Source organism: Canis lupus, chromosome 15 (genome assembly GCF_003254725.2).
Source record: "Canis lupus dingo isolate Sandy chromosome 15, ASM325472v2, whole genome shotgun sequence".
Taxonomy (NCBI): Eukaryota; Metazoa; Chordata; class Mammalia; order Carnivora; family Canidae; genus Canis; species Canis lupus.
The window spans coordinates 46,322,475-46,340,425 of NC_064257.1; the positions used below are offsets into that span (position 1 = coordinate 46,322,475).

Below are 17,951 nucleotides of genomic sequence, written 5' to 3' on the forward strand. Positions count from 1 at the left end.
CAGACAGATTTGGGATGGACTTGTTTTGGGTGGTGTAGCTGCTCAGGGTGGTGGTGGAAATCTAAGCCCAGGTTTGTGATAACACGCTGCCCTCCTCCTGGGTGCTGGTGCTGAGCCACAGTTGGCTACAGTAGCCCTGCCTTAGAAAGATTAAAGGTGCCACCATACCCAGAGTGCTTGACTTTTCCTTTCCCATCATCCTTTACTTTGGTTTCAACCAACACTCACTTTTCCCTTCTCAGAATTTGCTACCTCCCTTCTTCTCCAGTTTGTTTAACCACACATATTTTTCTTTCTTTTTTTAAAAAAGATTTTGTTTATTTATTTATTGAAGAGAGAGTGAGAGCATGAGCAGAAGAAGCAGAGAGAGAGGGACAAGCAGACTCCCCGCTTAGTGCAAAGCCCTACATGGGCTGGATGTGGGGCTTGATCTCATGACCCTGAGATCATGACCTGAGCCAACATCAAGAGTTGGGCACTCAACTGACTGAGCCACCCAGGCACCCCATATGTATTTTTCTGTAAAGCTTATTAGCTATCTGAAAGGACATTTGGAAGAAACACATCAGTAATACTTCCAGGACAAAGAAAACTAGTTTTATTTAGAAAGAATGTCAGAAGTGTTGCACAGAGGCTTCCAATAAATATTTATTAGATGAGTGTATAAATTGTGATGTTGATGTGAAAGTTGAATTTAAATTTATGTATCACCATATTATATTTTGGTTGATAATGCATTAATCTTCAGAAATATAATATGTTGAGTAGAGATCTTGGAAGTGTGGAAACATTTATCGTCCTTTCTTCCTACTGACTTGTTGCCATTTTGCCATTAACAGTGTTGACTATTTCCCTTGTCATAATGCAATGTGATGACAGTAATGCCACCTGAGACATGGCAAAATATGTAGGCACTGCAAATGCCATATGCTCCAGGCCATAGCTCCTGAGTAGTGTCTTTAATAATAGTAATAAGTATCAGCATTATAGTCATCATGGCTGTATGTGCTCTGAGTTGTGAATATTGAAATGCTCTATTATGTCCAGAGCTTCCCTCCTCCCAGCCCCATCTTATCCTCTTCCTTTGATCTCTACTACAGATCTTCTGAAGTTGCTTAGGCATGTCTAATAATAGAAAACAGCTTATACTAGAAGAAACGGTGTATGTTTTTATAAGAAATCCCAGAATTAATTATTTGTGGTTTGGCCATTTAAAAATGGAAGCTTTGTGAGCCAGTCAAGAGGGACGTTGAGTGTTCTGGGTTTTAATCACTGTTTTCTTGCTTGCTTGCTCACTAGATGTAAAAACATGCAATGAGGTGGACCTGGAGAATTCCATAGAGTGGGAAGTGAAGACAATAACAAGTGCCCTGAAACAGTACTTGAGGTAAGCTCCTCTCAGTGATAGGAAGGAAGCATGGGCTCTTGGGCATCTAAGAAGTGAACACCAACTCTGCCCAGAGATCTCAATCATTGAGTTAAACCTTATGAAAAAGGGGACTTTTTACTTATTTTATGTTTTTTAAAGATATTTATTTATTCATGAGAGACACACAGAGAGAGGCAGAGACATAGGCAGGGGGAGAAGCAAGCTCCCTGTGGGGACCCTGATGGGGCACTCGATCCTAGGACCCTGGGATCACGACCTGAGCCGATGGCAGACCCTCAATTACTGAGCTACCCAGACGCCCCCAAAAGGTGGACGTTTATGAGGGATCTGAGTCTTCAAAAGTGTGGCAAGTAGTAGTTAAATGTGATTTGTTTGGTAAATTGCAAGGAATAGACTTGGTTTTTGAAATAGATGTCTATTGTTGATGTGAGTTTTAGGAATTAAGTGTTATGAAGCAGTGAGGAAGAAGGCTATTTGTTGACTTCATTGAATCTTGTTTATGTTTTGGGCTAAAATGAAGATTTTTGTTTTAGTTTAAATTTAAACCATTGAACCTAGCAGCTTATGATGATAACACATAAATACAAAGCTATTTGAAAAGAAGTTTACTTGATATTTTAAGATAAACTTAAGTTTTGCATTTATTATAGAAGATATTTAGGACCAGAGTTAGAATAGGGATCAGCATCTCTATGGGTCATTACCCTTTTTATAAAAAATAAAGGAGTTTAATGATAAAAAGCTTGAGGCTAGATGAAGAACAATAGAGAGTGAAAAAAGGAAAAAAAAAAAGGAAAAAAATCATGACTGTAATTCTTATGCTGTGGTGCTCTGGAGGACTTTTGATTTTTGTATGGCAGACAAATGGCATTTGCTTCCCAGGATCGATTCTTTTTAACCAACACATAGGATTGTGTTTCAGGTATATATTATTTGGGTTTGAATGAGCACATAAAATGAACTGCTATTATATATTTTATATTTTAAGCAGTTCATCTCTTTGAAAAATTCCAAGTCTGTAAAACCAGAGAGCTTAGTATACTGACTCCTCTGGCCCCATTATCCTATTTCTACAGTCATCAACATTCTACTCTTCTTATTTCTTCAGTCCCCCTACCTGCTACTTGTCTTGGATAATATTTGAAAGATTTTCTAAAACATCATATTGCTGTACCCATAAATATTTAAGCATATGTTACAAAAAGGACTTTAAAAAAAGACAATATAGAAAGATGAAAAGAATATAATTATCATACCCAACAAAATTAATATGATCCAGGACTCAGTCTATGTTTTATTTTTTACTGATTTTTTTTCAAAAGGTTTTTCATATTTATTTAAATTCCTACAGGGTTTGAATAATGTCAACACATTTCATTTGATTGATATGTTTTAAGACACTTTTAATCTGCACAGTACCCTGCCTCTGCAAAGCTTTCCTTTCCCTCGGCATTTTTATTTGTTTGTTTATGAACCTGAGTCATTTATATTTATTTTTTATTTTTTAAAGATTTATTTATTTATGAGAGCGAGAGAGAGAGAGAGAGAGGAGGGAGGCAGAGGGAGAGGGAGAAAGAATCTTTTAAGCAGATTCTGCATTGAGCATGGAGCTCAGTGAGGGGCTTTGGCTTGATCTCATGACTCTGAGATCATGACCAGAGCCAAAACCAAGAGTTGGACACTCAACCAACTGTGCCACCCACGTGCTCCAACCTGGGTCATTCTTACATAGAAATTTCTGTGTTTTAGATGTGGCAGATTGTGTCATGGTGTCGTTTAACATGTTTCTCTAGCCATCATATTTCCTTTAAACTAGCAGTTAAATCTGTAGACTTTATTATATTCAGGTTAGGTTTTTTTTTTTTTTTAATTGATTTATTTGAAGAATACATTGTTGTGGTGTTATATTCTTTCTGTATTATGTAAGGAGGCCTGTGTTACCTGGTAGTCTCACTTTTTCATTTCTTTGTTTTTAAAGATTTATTTTAGAGAGTGTGTGCAAGTTGGGGGAGGGGCAGAGGGAGAAGGGGAATCTCAAACAGATTCCTTGCTGAATGTGAGCCCCACATGGGACTCAACCTCAACCCAGAGATCATGACCTGAGCTGAACTTCAGAGTCAGAAGCCTAACCAACTGAAGCACCCCAGTGCCCCTGGTTGTCCCACTTTTTTAATGAGATTAAAATTTATCAGTGAGTTTAGATGTGTATTACCTATTTTTGAGTATTTAAACAAGATAATTTTAATAAGTATTGAATATTTTATTTAAACAAACAATTTTAACCATTGTTTACATTTTTTATTGAACTACGAAGTGCATTATTGTTGTCCCTAGTTGATAAGGGGATAAAATTAATGCTAAAGCTATATGTTAATGTCTATCTCCTTATCTGCCACTAATAGTGACTAATAGTGAATTATGGACAAAATGAATCTCCTTAGCTCGCACTTGGGGATTAGAATCTAAGCTTCCTGAAGATAGGTATCTTAAATGTCTTGTTCACTGTAGTATCTCTAACATTTAGAACTGTATGTCACTCAGATACAGGGAAATTTTGCATCCCCCAGGTGATATTTGGCAACATTTGGAAATATTGTTGGTTATCACAGTTGCTGGAAAGGAGGTGCTACTGGCATGTGATGAGTGGAGGCCAGTGATGGGCTGCTGAACATCCTACAGTGCAGGAGGCAACCTACCATTGCCCCCAAATGAATGGAATGTCAGTAGTGTTGAGATTGGGAAATCCTGTAATAGTGGATGAAGGAAAGAATGGCAGAGAGATGTAAAAAATATAATGACTTGCATATATTAACTTGATGAACAAGGGGTGCTGCCACTCCAGGAGGTAGCTTTAAACCCATTTTACTGTTTGGTAAACTCATGGCTAGTACAATTAAAGGGATTGATCAAGGTGGGAAACTAAAGGCAAAAATCCAATTCTTTTGTAACAGTCGCGGGTTTTTTTCCCCACCCTGTTCTACATAGTCCTTTTTTTCCTGATGGGGTAAATAGTTTAATAAACTTAGAGGATCTTTTTATTGACTACCATACATAAAATTTCTTTTTGGTTCTTGATACTTTTTGAAGCTAGTTCCTTATCACTACTGGTCTTGTGTGCTTTTTCTGCCTTTTTCTCTCATTACGTTGCTTTATCTTTTGAATTCTGCTTTTAAGCAAACATTGCCTACAGAACAACATTATGAGATGCTATTATTATATAACTTCACTCCTAACAATATACACAGTCTGCCTAAATGTGATAAAGTGATTATCATAAAATGGCAGATGCCTTGGGAGATTTTGAAAGTTAGGTTGCTGTTCTCTCCGCTGTGTTATTTTTAGCAACAAAAATTCAGTAATTAGGGTTTTAAGTAATACTTTTTCTGGTGATGCACCAAATGAGAGAAAACTGAATTTTTATTTTGGCTATCTGGTTATGGCCTGAGCATGTGCATTTCTCTCAGTACAAGAAGTAATATGGTGTGATGGTCAAGAGCATGATTGGAGGAAGCCTGTGTGGGTTGGAATCCTAGCTTTGTCACTTAGGGTACCATAGCACAAAGTTGAATATAGTTTTTCTCACCCAAAAAGCTGTTGCTCCTGAATTCTTCTCACTGCAAATAATCCAGCCATCTTACTGGTTGGGAGGTTGGAGGTGTAAGAAGGGAAATAGCCAAATCCCTAAAACATTAAGAGAAAGATAAAGAAAAGATGAGCATCAAATACATGTATGGCCTCTTCCTTTTTTTTCTACTAACTTGAGGCAAAGATTCTTTACTTTAGTGTTTTAGAGGGCTGGATACCAACTCTCTGATTGATTGCCTATCGATTCAGACCATAATTTTGATTTCCAGCGATGTGTTCATTACGATGGTTTCCCATCATGAGGGGGCAAATGAGCTATTTTTGAGGTTTTTAGTAAACTGATTTTACCTAGAGGAAACTTTAAAGCCTGCAAATTGGAATGGAACTTTTCAGGAGGAAAATGCTAGCTTAGATAAATATTAGGATTTATATTCATAGACAGATCCCAAGGGGTGGCACAGAGAGGTAGCTCGAAACATGTTGGATGGCAAGTTAAGAGTCACAGTGACTCAGTATAATACATTTTGTGTGGGGAACTTGTCATGTTTATTACTGCTTCCCTATCATCAACAATATTTAATACTTATTATTTATGCTGTTTTGAGTAGCCGACATATGGCAATGGTAGAAGTAGCTTGTAGAAGGTATTTCGATGCAAATTCATTTTTACTAGAAAAGAAATGCTCTCTATGGCTTTTCTAGGTTGTTCTCTTCCACACACACACCCCCGCCTACCCCCCACCTTTTTTTCAGTACTGCTTAGTTTTCCTTCTGTGCTAAGTCCTCATTTTCCTTCCTTGCCATTTTCCATTTATCCATATTTTGAAACAAAAAACCCCGAAAGTTTACTTCTTTTTATTTAGGCTGTGGTATAATTGATTTTATTTTTCTTCTTTAAATGAGAGCGTAGGAGATGGAGGGGAGGGAGAGAGGAAATAAGGAACAGCTTTTCTTCACTAGGGCTTTAAGTTTTAGTTGATGTGTCTACGGTTGTCTTTGTGTCTGTGTGTGTGTGTTCTGTAGTATCCTAAGTTGTATGTACAGAATATGACCTGTAAATATATTTTTCCATCTGTTTTATTTTTTAAACAGCTTTATTGAAGTGAAATGGACCTGTAATAAACAACATATTTTTATAGTGTACATTGTGATAAGATTGACTTGTGCATACACACCTGTAAAGCAGTTACTGTAATCAAGATAGTGAACCTAACCACTACCCCCCAAAGTGTCCTCATACCCCTTGGGAATCCCTCTCTCCTACCCTTTTCTTCCCACTCTCTTATTCCTAGGCAACCACTGGTCTGCTTTCTGTCCCTGTACATTGATTTTTGTTTCTTATAATTTCATATAAATGGAAGGAAAATTTTTTTTAAAATTAAAAAAAAACTGGGTGCTTTCATTTAGCATAATTAGAGGCTCGTTTGTTTTGTAGCATGTACAGTAGTTCACTCCTTGTTGCTAACCAGTGTTCCATTGTATGGATACACCACAGACTTTTTTTTTAAAGATTTATTTATGTGAGAGAGAGAGTACATGTAGTGGGGGGTGGGGGGACAAGAAAAGAGGGAGAGAATCTCAAGCTGACTCCCCACTGAACACTGAGCCTGATGTAGAGCTTGATCTCACGACTCTGAGATCATGACCTGAGCCCAAATCAAGAGTTGGATGCTTAACTGAGTCAGTCACCCAAGTGCCTCTACACTACAGATTTTTTAAAATATCTGTTCAGCTCTTGATGGATATTTGGGTTGTTTGTAGCTTCTGGCTATTACAGATAAAGCTACCAAAAATTCTTTGAGTGAACAAGCTCATATTTCTCTTGAGTCAAGCCCTAAGAGTGGAATGTCTGTCGAGATTGTATATTGGATATATGTTTAACATTTTGGGAAACTGATGAACTGTTTTTTTTTTTTTAAAGATTTTATTTATTTATTCATAGAGACAGAGCAGAGACACAGGCAGAGGGAGAAGCAGGCACCATACAGAGAGCCTGTCGTGGGACTCGATCCCGGGTCTCCAGGATCACGCCCTTGGCTGCAGGCAGCGCTAAACCGCTGCACCACCAGGGCTGCCCACGAAATGTTTTTTTTTTTTCCCCAGAGTGGTTATATTTTTTTACATTCTCCCCAGGAATGTGCAAGAGTTTTTGTGAACTCTTGATATGGTCAGTTGTCTTCATCTTAGCCATTCAGACAGGTGTGTAGTGGTATCTCGTGCTTTTAATTTTCACTTCCATAAATACTGATAATCTTAAACATTTTATGTGCATATTTGCTATCTGTGTGTCTTCTTGGGTGAAATGTCTGTGTCTTTCATGCAATTAAAAAAAATAACTATTTGTTTCCTTATTATATTTTGATAATTTTAAAATGTATTTTGGATACATCCTTTCTCAGATACGTGTTTTGCAAATGTTTTATTCAGTCTGTGGCTTGTCTTTTCCTTCTTTTACTAGTATCTTTTAAATAGCATCAATTTTGATGAAGTCCCAGTTTATCATTCTTTCTTTTTTTTAACTGTACTTTTGGTGATGTACCAAAAATCTTTGCCTAACCCAAAGTCACAAAGGTTTTCTTTTATATTTTCTTCTAGAAGTTTTATGGTTTTAGGTTATACTTTTAGATCTGTGATCTGTTTTGAATTCATTTTTATGTAAGATATGAGATTAGGATCCAAGTTTGCTTTGGAATATGAATGCCTAATTATTCGAGTACCACTTGTAGGAAAAAGGAAAAGCTCTCTTTTCTCCTCTAAATTGTCTATTGAGTGGACTATACAGTTTTTCTATTTTAGTTTTCTAGTGTGGCAAATTACATTGATTTTGTTTTAATATTAAGGCAGTACCACATTTCTGTGATAAACCCAGCTAGGGCATGATGTATTATTTGTTTATTTATCTTGTTGAATTTGAATCTTGTTGATTTTATTTCTGTTCCCTTGCTTATTTGGGGTTTAATTTATTCTTTTTTTCTCTGACTCTTCAATATAGAAAGTGAAGTCTTTGGTTTAAGGCCTGTCTTTTTATATAGGTGTTGAATGATACAAATTTACCACTGAATACTACTTTACTAGTAACATCCCTTAAAGTCTGTTGTGTTTTCCTTTTCATTTGGTTCAAAATACTTTCTAGTTTCTCTTTCTTTGGGGTTTTCCAGATATCTTTCTGTTATTGATTTTTACTTCAGTTTCTTTTAAAACATTTTATTTATTTATTCGTGAGAAATAAAGGGAGAGAAAGAGGCAGAGACACAGGAAGAGGGAGAAGCAGGCTCCATGCAGGGAGCCTGATGTGGGACTTGATCCCAAGACTCCAGGATCATGCCCTGGGCCGAAGGCAGGCACTAAACTGCTGAGCCACCCAGAGATTCCCCCTTCAGTTTTTATTGTAATAAGAGAAATAGCTGGTATACATTAAACCCTTTTAAATTGAGATTTGTTCAATGGCCTAAAATATGGCTTATCTTGATAAATGTTCCATATGCACTGGGAAAGAATATGTTTTCTATTCCTGTTGGATGGAGTGTCATTTAGGTGAGGGACATATCAATTAGGTAAAATTAGTTGATAGCTTTATTCAGATCCTCTGTATCCTGATTTTTTTGTTTACTTGTTCCATCAGTTACTCCAACAGAGAAGTATTTAAATCTCCAGCCATGGTTGTGGATTTGTCTGTTTCTTCTTATAGTTCCATCAATATTTGCTTCATGTATTTTGAAACTCCTGTTATTATTAAATACATTAACATTTAGGATTATTATGTCTTGTTGATTAATTGTCCTCTTTATGAATAGGAAATAAACTCCTTTATCCCCACATTTCTTCTTGGCTTTTATATATGCCTTAATTTTTTTGTGTCTTTGATTTTTTTTTTCTTAAGCATTTGAAGAGGAATTCTGGGTTACACAATATAAACCTCTTAACAATTTTTAATATCTTGCCAGATTGCCCTCCAGAAAGACTGTGCAGATTGATACTTGTCTAAGTGTTCTTTAAGTGTTTTTACAGAGATTGGAGATCTGGTCTTTTAAAATTTAAGATACGTATAAAGATTGACTGAAATGTAGTATTCTGTTGACCACAGGATAAAATACACTACCATTTGTGTAATCTGCTTGGTAGAAGATTAAAATTATGTGGATATTTTTTACATTATTATCAATTTTATTTCATATCTCTTTTAATGTTTCATAGGCATAAACCAAAAATGGATATCATATTTCTATAGTAGAGATATGTAAGCAGAGAGGATATTTGTTTAAAGTTTTTAATTTTTTTGTAGCATCTTCAATTAATATACTAGAGATGATTTTCAAAACTATATACTTATGTTTGGTTAGATAGAATGTTTGACTTTAAATAAGTTAGTATAGAAGGAAGTTTTATATATAAAATCAGATGTTTGTAAAGGTACTTTCCAAGATTATGAAATATGTGATTAGATCTGATAGGGATTTGTGGCTGCTTAAGCTTTGGTAGTGCCTGGTACAGATAGTAAAGTAATCCATTTGATTTATAGATCTTTTTGATATGTAAAAGATTTCCTAGGGAAAGTTTTACACATCAGCCTAGAATTGCACATTATATTTATAATCTCTTATAAAAATTGAGCGCAAAGAGCAGTGATGTGTTTGGTAATTCTGAACTGTCCTTTTCATACAGGAGTCTTCCAGAACCTCTTATGACCTATGAGTTACATGGAGATTTCATTGTTCCAGCCAGTAAGTATTATGTAGAGGCACAGAGACAGTTGGGTCATTGACAGTGTGTTTACACTAAAATTTCCTCTTGAAAAATCTAACTTAATGCTCTTGTAATCTGTGTTAAAGATAGAAGTCACTTTAGAAGATGTTTGATTTCTTTCCTCTTTTAGAGACTATTAATATATTCATTCATTCATTCACATTTTTTATTGCCTACTGTCTGCTAGTCACTGGTAGATTACTGGGTACATGGAGCTGTGAGGGATTTCTGCCCTCTGGAGTCCATTTTTCAGAAAGTATTGGGGCTCATACACCTCCCATTATCCCATAAAACATATAATAATGGCATGAGCAAGATGCTTTGGGAACACAGAAGTATTTAACTTGCCGAAGGTTGGGACGATTCACAGATTTGGAGAGATTAACAGGTTGGAAATGGCTTCACATAGATATTTAGTTGGAAATTACAGGCAGAAGGATGATATTGAGATAATGCCAGAAGCCCACACAGTATCTGATAGTGAATTATATGTGATAAAATATTAAATAAAAAAGGCTTAAAAACAAAAGGCCTATAGTTGGTAGAATTTTAATTTGTGATTAAATTTTTCGTGAGTCCTACTCATTTGAAGCTGTCTGTTTTCTCTCTATTATTCATACACCTCAGTTTCTGTGTTTGACACATGGTGTTTGATCATCAGTCTTCTGAAATACATGGGTGTGAGGTATTTAATAGTTAAGGATATGAAAGTTGAGACATGTTAAGTAACTTGCCAGGTTATAGGGATCTTTATTTAAAATTCAAAACCCTAGCTCCACTGGCTAAAACCTGAGGGATTGGTTTTCACAGGTGCACTGACAGTAGCTATAATTGTATTTTCATTTCCTTTTTTTTTTTTTTTTTAATTCTTCCCCCTTGGATGTATTCCATAGTTTAATCTCCTGAAAAATTTAGAGCAATCCCTTTGGGTCCTATGGTACTGCTGCCCGAACATTGCTTTAAATGTTATCTTCTTGTGAGGTCTTTGCTGCAGCCAGTGTGTTACAGAGAAAAGCAATGTGTAGGCCCAACTAGACTGTACCTATAAAATAGGCTTTTGGAAAAGGCAAAAAATATGGTTCTACTCACTCCTGTTTTTGTGTGGAAGAGGATTTTTTTTTTTTTTTTGAGAGTTTATGTGATCAAGGAAGTGGGGGAAAATTTTCTTGGCAAAAACTCAAGCAAAGGCTTAGTTGTTTTGATTCCTTCCCTGTGGCATTTTTGGCAAACTAGGGAAAGAGAAATTGAACTCTCTTTGGAGGACAGTTGTTTCATGTTGTTCGCCTTAGAGACTGGAAAAAGCAGAAGAATGCCAGTTTTAATCTAGAATCATTTGAGAGTTGGAGAAAGATAAAGTGATTATGGAGTGAGGTTTTAAGTGATCACAAGTTCGTGTCATTATGATTATCACGCCTTACAATGGAAGTCCTTGTGTTTGAAATTCTAACGTCAATGTTTTTTACCAGATAAAGTCTTTGTAAGAGGTAGGAACTTATTAATGAAGTCTGTGGTGGTAGGAAGTGAGTTTAAAGAGTTTGTTGTGGCTGTCCTTGCAATGTAGTAGAAGAGATTGCGTAAATATAAACAGTATCATCACCTGCTAGACTGGGGCCTTTTGTGTTTTGCCTCCCAGCTTTCTGGGGATGTTGTAATAGAGTCTCCAACAATGATTTGAATAACAGGCCTGTTCCAAAGAAATACTATAGCTACTGTAATCATTGGCATGTATTTGCACCCAAGTGGAGCTGCTGTTAGAACGGGACCTGTAGTTACCTTATTTAATGAGAAAAAGTACATCTGTTAAGCTGGTGTATCCAGTATTCCCAATGTGGACTTTAATTTTTTATTTGAATCTCTGTGAGCACCCCTCTCGGTACTCACTGTGCCTCTCTTAGGAAAGAGTGTAGAAGCAAATTCTCTAATCTCTTGCACATGTACTTGCAAGTATTGCATAAAAACAGTTACAGAAGTCAGGTGGCCAAAATTAGTCTTCCCTTTTCAATATTGTTGGGAAATTGGAATTGTGGTCAGGCTATCATTTTCCATTAACAGCGGCATAGATGGCCTTGTTGTGCGAAAATGTCTGTTAGCAGAACTGCCTGCTAAAATTATCAAGCATCGCCAATCTTTGTTACTGCCTCTCATATGAGCATGGATAAGAATTTTTGATTCCTTTTGGTCATGTTGCGAAGGTTTCCATCTGTTCTGGGCTGTTGAGATGGTCTCTTTTGCTCCCCCTGCTGAGAGTTCTGAAGGTTACTCCTGGGTCCCTTTATTTTCTCTCCTTGGTTTCTTCTCCAGTGGCTTCTGTTGAGAACCCATGGGTTAATTTCCGGACTGCCTAATATAAATATGAATTTTATTTTTTTGATACCACAAAAGACAAATATTTTTTGCTCTTAATTCTTAAAAAATACTGACTATTCAGTGTTAAATGCATTGGGAAATTATTATTATTATAATTTTTTTTGAAAATTAAGAGAGTTAACTTAAACCCTCTCAGCTGAGAGAGTTAACTAAAATTGCTGAAGGGAAGTAGAGTCCATCTGTCTAGGAAAACCATTCCTTTGTTTCTCCTTTACTCTCACACACAATACTTGATTTCTGACACCTTTGGTCACCAGCTGTGTGGGTTTTTCCCCCCACACTAACCAATTCTGCGACGCCAGCCAGGTGTCATACAATTCAATTCAGTTCTGATTCTACCTGCGTGAAGTTAGCATCAGGTCCCGCAGGGCAAAAGCTCAGTCCTACAAGATGGCCCTCACTCCAGACACCAGTTGTGGGGTCCAGGTTGTCTTCAGGACTTCTGCCTAACCCACTAGAAATCAGTTTCACAACTCCCACCTTAGGTATGATAAATGGCTCACAGAACTCAGGGAAACACAAAGTTGTATTTCCCAGCTTATTCTATGATGAAGGATGTGATAGAGGATACAGATGAAGAGCCAGATAGAGAGATACATACATTAGGTGAGATCCAGAAGTGTCTTGAGTATAGAAGCTTCTGTCCCTGTGGAGTTGGGTGCCACCACCTTGGCATGTAGATGTGTTCACCCTCTTTGAAGTTCACCGGACTCTACTATTTTTATGGAGGTGTCATTATGAAGGCATGATGGATTATGAATTCTCTCTCCCTCTCTAGAGAATGGGAGGTGGGGCTGAAAATTCTGAACTTCTAATTATGGCTTGGTCTGTCTGGTGATCAGCCCCATTTAGGAGTCCACCAGAAATCACCTCATTAGAACAAAAGATGTTCAAGAAATTATCACCCAGGAAATTCCAAAGGACTTAGGAGATCAGTGTCAGACACTCTGACCACTCACAAAATTATGGAGGTTGTTGGAGCTTTGTGTCAGGATCTAGGATCAAAGACTAAATATTAGAATAGAAGATTCTCTGGTACTCCTATGGCTCTAAAGGCTTTTAGGTTCTCTCTGCCAAGAACCAGAAGCAGAGACCAATATATGTTTCTTATTACTTCACACCATCCATCTTGTGAGAAAATAAAATGAGCTTTTATTTAATTTTTAAAGACATTTTATTTATTTGAGAGAGCAAGAGTGCACAAGTGGGGGGGGGGCAGAGGGAGAGGGAAAAGCAAACTCCCCACTGAGCAGGGAGCTGGACATGGGGCTCGATCCAAGAACTCTGGGATCATGACCTGAGCTGAAGGCAGATGCTTAGCCCACTGAACCACCTATGTAACCCTATAATGATCTTTTAGTATAAAAATTCCTAAGATGAAAACACGGTTTACTTGGCCTGTGCAGGAATGCAAAAGATTGTGCCCATCTGGAGAAGGCTATTAGGTGTCTACCTGGATGTGTTTTTCTATGGCATTTATTACCTCTGAGAATGTTGCAGTTCAAGGTCAGAGCCCTTGATAGATCATATTGATAAAAATTGGACCCATTCAGGATTGGACTCCCATTAAGCTTAGTTTGAGAATGACTGCCAAAGCCTGGATGCCTCTTATGGCATCTTAAAAAATATTTTTCTTCTGAACAAGGACACTTGCTTGCTATGTTCTGTATGTTTCTTTCTGTAGTCAAGTTACCTGGGAAGCAAAATCATAATCACGACGTTCTTAAGTCATGATGAAAAATAAAACTATCAGGGGATACAGGGCACAGCTGGATATATTCATTTCCCATTGGGTAGGATCTCCCACAGAAGAACTTGAACTTGTGCTCCCGCAGAAGCACCTGAGTGGCTCAGTCAGTTAAGCGTCTGCCTTTAGCTGGGGTCAAGATCTCAGGATCCTGGGATTGAGTCCCACATCAGGCTCCCTGCTCTTTGGGGAGCCTACCTCTCCCTCTGCCTCTGCCGTCCTCTCTCTTTTCCTCTCATGAATAAATAAATAAAAAAAGAAGAAGAACTCGAATATTTAATGTCTGTTGGGTGAAGCACCTTGGGAAGTGTTTGGGTATTTATTGCTAATGCTTTTCTAAAATTAGAGTACTAATGGCTTATGACATTTAAATATTGAAATAATTTAATATTTATCTGTACAAGTATCTCTGATAAGCTCCAGTAAGCCACAATCATATCTTTTTCAGTCTCCGTTAGTTGGCGCAGCATCATAAGCACATACATTAAGCGTTGTGGTTGCTGATTTCTAGTTTCACAATAAAAAATGCTTTTTCTCTTTTATGGTAAACTCCTAATTCCCTAGTGTATGTTAGGAACTTGGCATCATGATTAATTCAGCATCCTAGATTTTAAGTTATGCTTTTAATTATATAATTTATATAAATTAAAACAATGAAATGCATATAGCAGAAGCAACTGAAGATAATTTATCTCATTATGTAATTTATCATTTAGAAAGTTTTTTTTTGAGTAACTTAAAGTTACTATTATGTTGCAGCTACATGGAAATGACTATTTAGTAGAGATTTATGATTAATGTCAAAACAAAATGGAGAAAAAAGTAGCTTTACTTTAAAAGCCTTACTTCCAGGGGTGCCTGGGTTGCTCATTGGTTACATGCCCGACTCTTGATTTGGGCTCAGATCATGATCTCAGGGTCCTGGGATCAAGCCCTGAGTCTGACTCTGTGCTAGGTGGGGAGCCTACTGGAGATTTTCTCTCTCTCCCTCCCTCTGACCATCTGCCCCTGCTCTCTCTCTTTCTCAAATAAATAAATAAATAAATCTTAAAAAAGAAAAAAAATCTTATTTCCAAATATTCTTCTTTTTGAAAGAGGGAAGAAGCAGGCTTCAAAAAAATGCCTGTGTGATTTCAAATGAAGATAGGTGTCGTAGGGGCACTCAGAGAAGGAAGTGGAAGGCTTTGACTCTGTTTTTCAAAACTGATTCTACTATTTTTAGAAATGAAGAACTTTAACCTTAGAGGGTGGGAAATGATTTCTCTGGCTTGTGTTTCTGAAAAATTAATAAATCCCCAAATATTAAAATTAGGTTTTCTTTGGAGAAAGATCCTACTAATGACAAGATAGATAACATGAGTTAGAACTAGCTTTTTAGTGCAAAGTTTTAGAAAATTTTCAGTTTTTGAATGTATGTAATTCTTATCATAGGCAGTTATCCTTTTATTCCTTTGGAATTTTTCAGAGTCCTGACTTTAATTTTTTCCTCTAATTTTATTTTTAAAATTAAAGCTGTGAATTGAAAATGTTAGTTTTTAAAAATTACTTTCATTTTTCTCCAGCTTTGATATAATGAGGTATTATCTTGGTTTTAACTCCAGATAAAAAACTTGATTACAATTTATCACCTAATTTGTGAGACTTTTTGAAGTATTGTATTTGAAGTATTGACACACAATGTTACATTAGTTTCAAATTTACAACATAGTGATTTGACAAGTCTATTTGTTATGCTATATTCATCACAAGTGTAGCCACCGTCTATCACCATATAGTGTTATTATGATATCATGGCCTATATTCCTTATGCTGTGCCTTTCATCCCTGTGACTTACTCATTCTATAACGGAAAGCTTGTACCTTCCACACCCCTTCACCCACTAAACCCTACCCTCACCCTTCCCTCTATAACCACCTGCTTTTTTTCTGTATTTATGAGTCTGAGTTTTTTGTTTGTTTGTTTTTGTTTTTTAGATTACACATTTAAGTGAAATCATACAGTATTTGTTTTTTTCTGACTTCTTTCACCCCTCTAGGTCCATCTGTGTTCTTGCAAATGGCGGGATCTCATCTATTTTATGGCTGAGTGATATTCCTCACCTAACTCTTTAGATAGTTGTACTTTTGTTTTCAGTGACAAAATTAGTCTGTATCTAAGAGTTTTTTTTAAAAAAGATTTTGTTAGAGAGAGAGAACAAGCACGAGTTGGGGGAGAGGCAGAGAGGGAGAGGGAGAAGCAGGCTTCCTGCTGAGCAGGGAGTGCACTGTGGGGCTCAATCCCAGGACCTTGGGATCATGACCTGAGCTGAAAGCAGATGCTTAACCAACTGAGCCACCCAGGTGCCCCCAATCTAAGAATTTTTATTATGTAATATGATTTGATTATTTATATTCTGCTTTATCAGGTTCCTTTTCATTTCTTAGCCTTTTTGCTTTCTTTTTTCTTTAGCAACAGCTGTGTCCTGTGTTGTAAGATCTCATTCCTCACTCTAAAACATTACTATTGGAAGTGTAAACTGGAACAGATTTATCTGTACAGTCACTGAAAGCAACTTAAATGTTCATAGAATCGATGCTGTGGTGTTCCTTTTAATGACATGGAGAGATATCCATAGTATATTAAATGAGATAGTCTTGTTTGCACATTTCATTATGAAAAAAGGAAGCAAAATTCTGAAAAGATTAAATCTAAAATTTACTAGCCTCAGGGTGAGATTTATTATAGGTAACTTAATGTAAGTGAACTTTTTGTTGAAACATAATAGAAATGTGCACCAATAATAAGCATACAGCTTTATGAATATTCACAACTTAAAGATAACCTTGGAATCAAAAAATGTCAGATGTATCTTCCCCAAATTTAACTCTGTTCATATCTCTTCCCAGCCTTTTTTTACCATGACTGATTTCAAAGCCAACAGTAAGGACAGATTCTTCCATTTAGCTCTTACAAACTAGAGTTTGGCCTCGGACTTCCCATATGCTTGAGGTGTTCTCTCTGCCTAGGCCGTGCATTTTCTCCTACTGTTTGCAGAATCTGGAGTGTGCCCCTTCCTCCCCAGTTCTCCCTTTCTTCTTTGAATTATCTGTTCTTCAAGACCCAACTCAAATGCCCTCCCTTACATGAAACTCATCTTCAGCTTCTCCTTCCAGCTCTCCATGAGCCTCCAAGCAGTCTCTACCGTTCCTTCCACTGCCTTAACTGATCACAGGATTCTCATTAGTCGCTTCTTTGACACTACTGAAAACTTTAATGGAATTCTCAATAGCAAGCATTTTATTGATGTGTTTGATATTTTCTGTCGAGAACATGAGAAAGGGAATTTGGGCACATCGTTTGTTAATAAGAGCCATGGAGAATTTATTCCAGAGTCTAAGGGGGAAAGTGAATGTATTCATTCCCTAGGGTGGCTGGATGGCTTTCATCAATTAATCAATCTACCAATCAGTCAATAAATAAATAAGTAAATAAATTAGTAAATTCATTCCTTCATTTACTCACTCACAGTTCTAGAGAATGGAAGTCCAAAATCAAGGTGTAGGTTGGCAGGGCCGACCTCTAAGTTCCAGGGAAGGCTTTTCCATACTCCTTCCAGCATATGGTGGTTCCCGGCAGTCCTTGGCATTTCCTGGTTTGTAAACACACCACTCCGATCTCTGCCTCCATTGTCACATGATATATTCTCCTGTGTCTATATTCACATTCACATGGCCATTTTCTCTTTGTGTCTTTGTTTTCTTATAAGGGCACCAGACATACTAGATTAAGGGACCACCCTACTCCAGTATGATCTCATCTTAACTGATGGCTTCAGCAATGACCTTATTCCCAAGTAAGGTCATTATGTTAAGCATGGCTTTTTATTCTGATGTTTTGACATCTGGAGCCTTACTGACCCTGGGGAGACTGCCCTTCCTGGGGTTAACCAAGTCCTTGAGGTAGTAAACTGAATATACTTTCCATGTGCCAACCAATCCAGAGCCCATTTTCTCACTTTTACTCTGTCTTTTGGGCTCTTCCACTCCATGTCAATATTCATTCTTCTGCCCTGATCACCTCAGGGCCAGGTACCTGATGCCTGACACAGCCCCTGTGCCCCAGAGCCTGCTAAAATAATT

General features: G+C 37.0%; 1 protein-coding gene across 10 annotated transcripts in view; it reads left to right on the forward strand.

Moving 5' to 3' along the window:
- Positions 1-17,951, forward strand: part of ARHGAP10 (Rho GTPase activating protein 10) — a 316,861-nt gene that overhangs the window by 200,283 nt on the left and 98,627 nt on the right. For all 10 annotated transcript variants that reach the window (XR_007402325.1, XM_025438802.2, XM_049094179.1 and 7 more), the window contains 2 exons: positions 1,300-1,387; positions 9,638-9,696. Coding sequence is in view for 9 of the 10 variants with exons in the window: in XM_025438802.2 (XP_025294587.1) it covers positions 1,300-1,387; positions 9,638-9,696 (147 nt within the window). In the remaining variant the exon portion in view is untranslated. The remainder of the gene's footprint in view (positions 1-1,299; positions 1,388-9,637; positions 9,697-17,951) is intronic.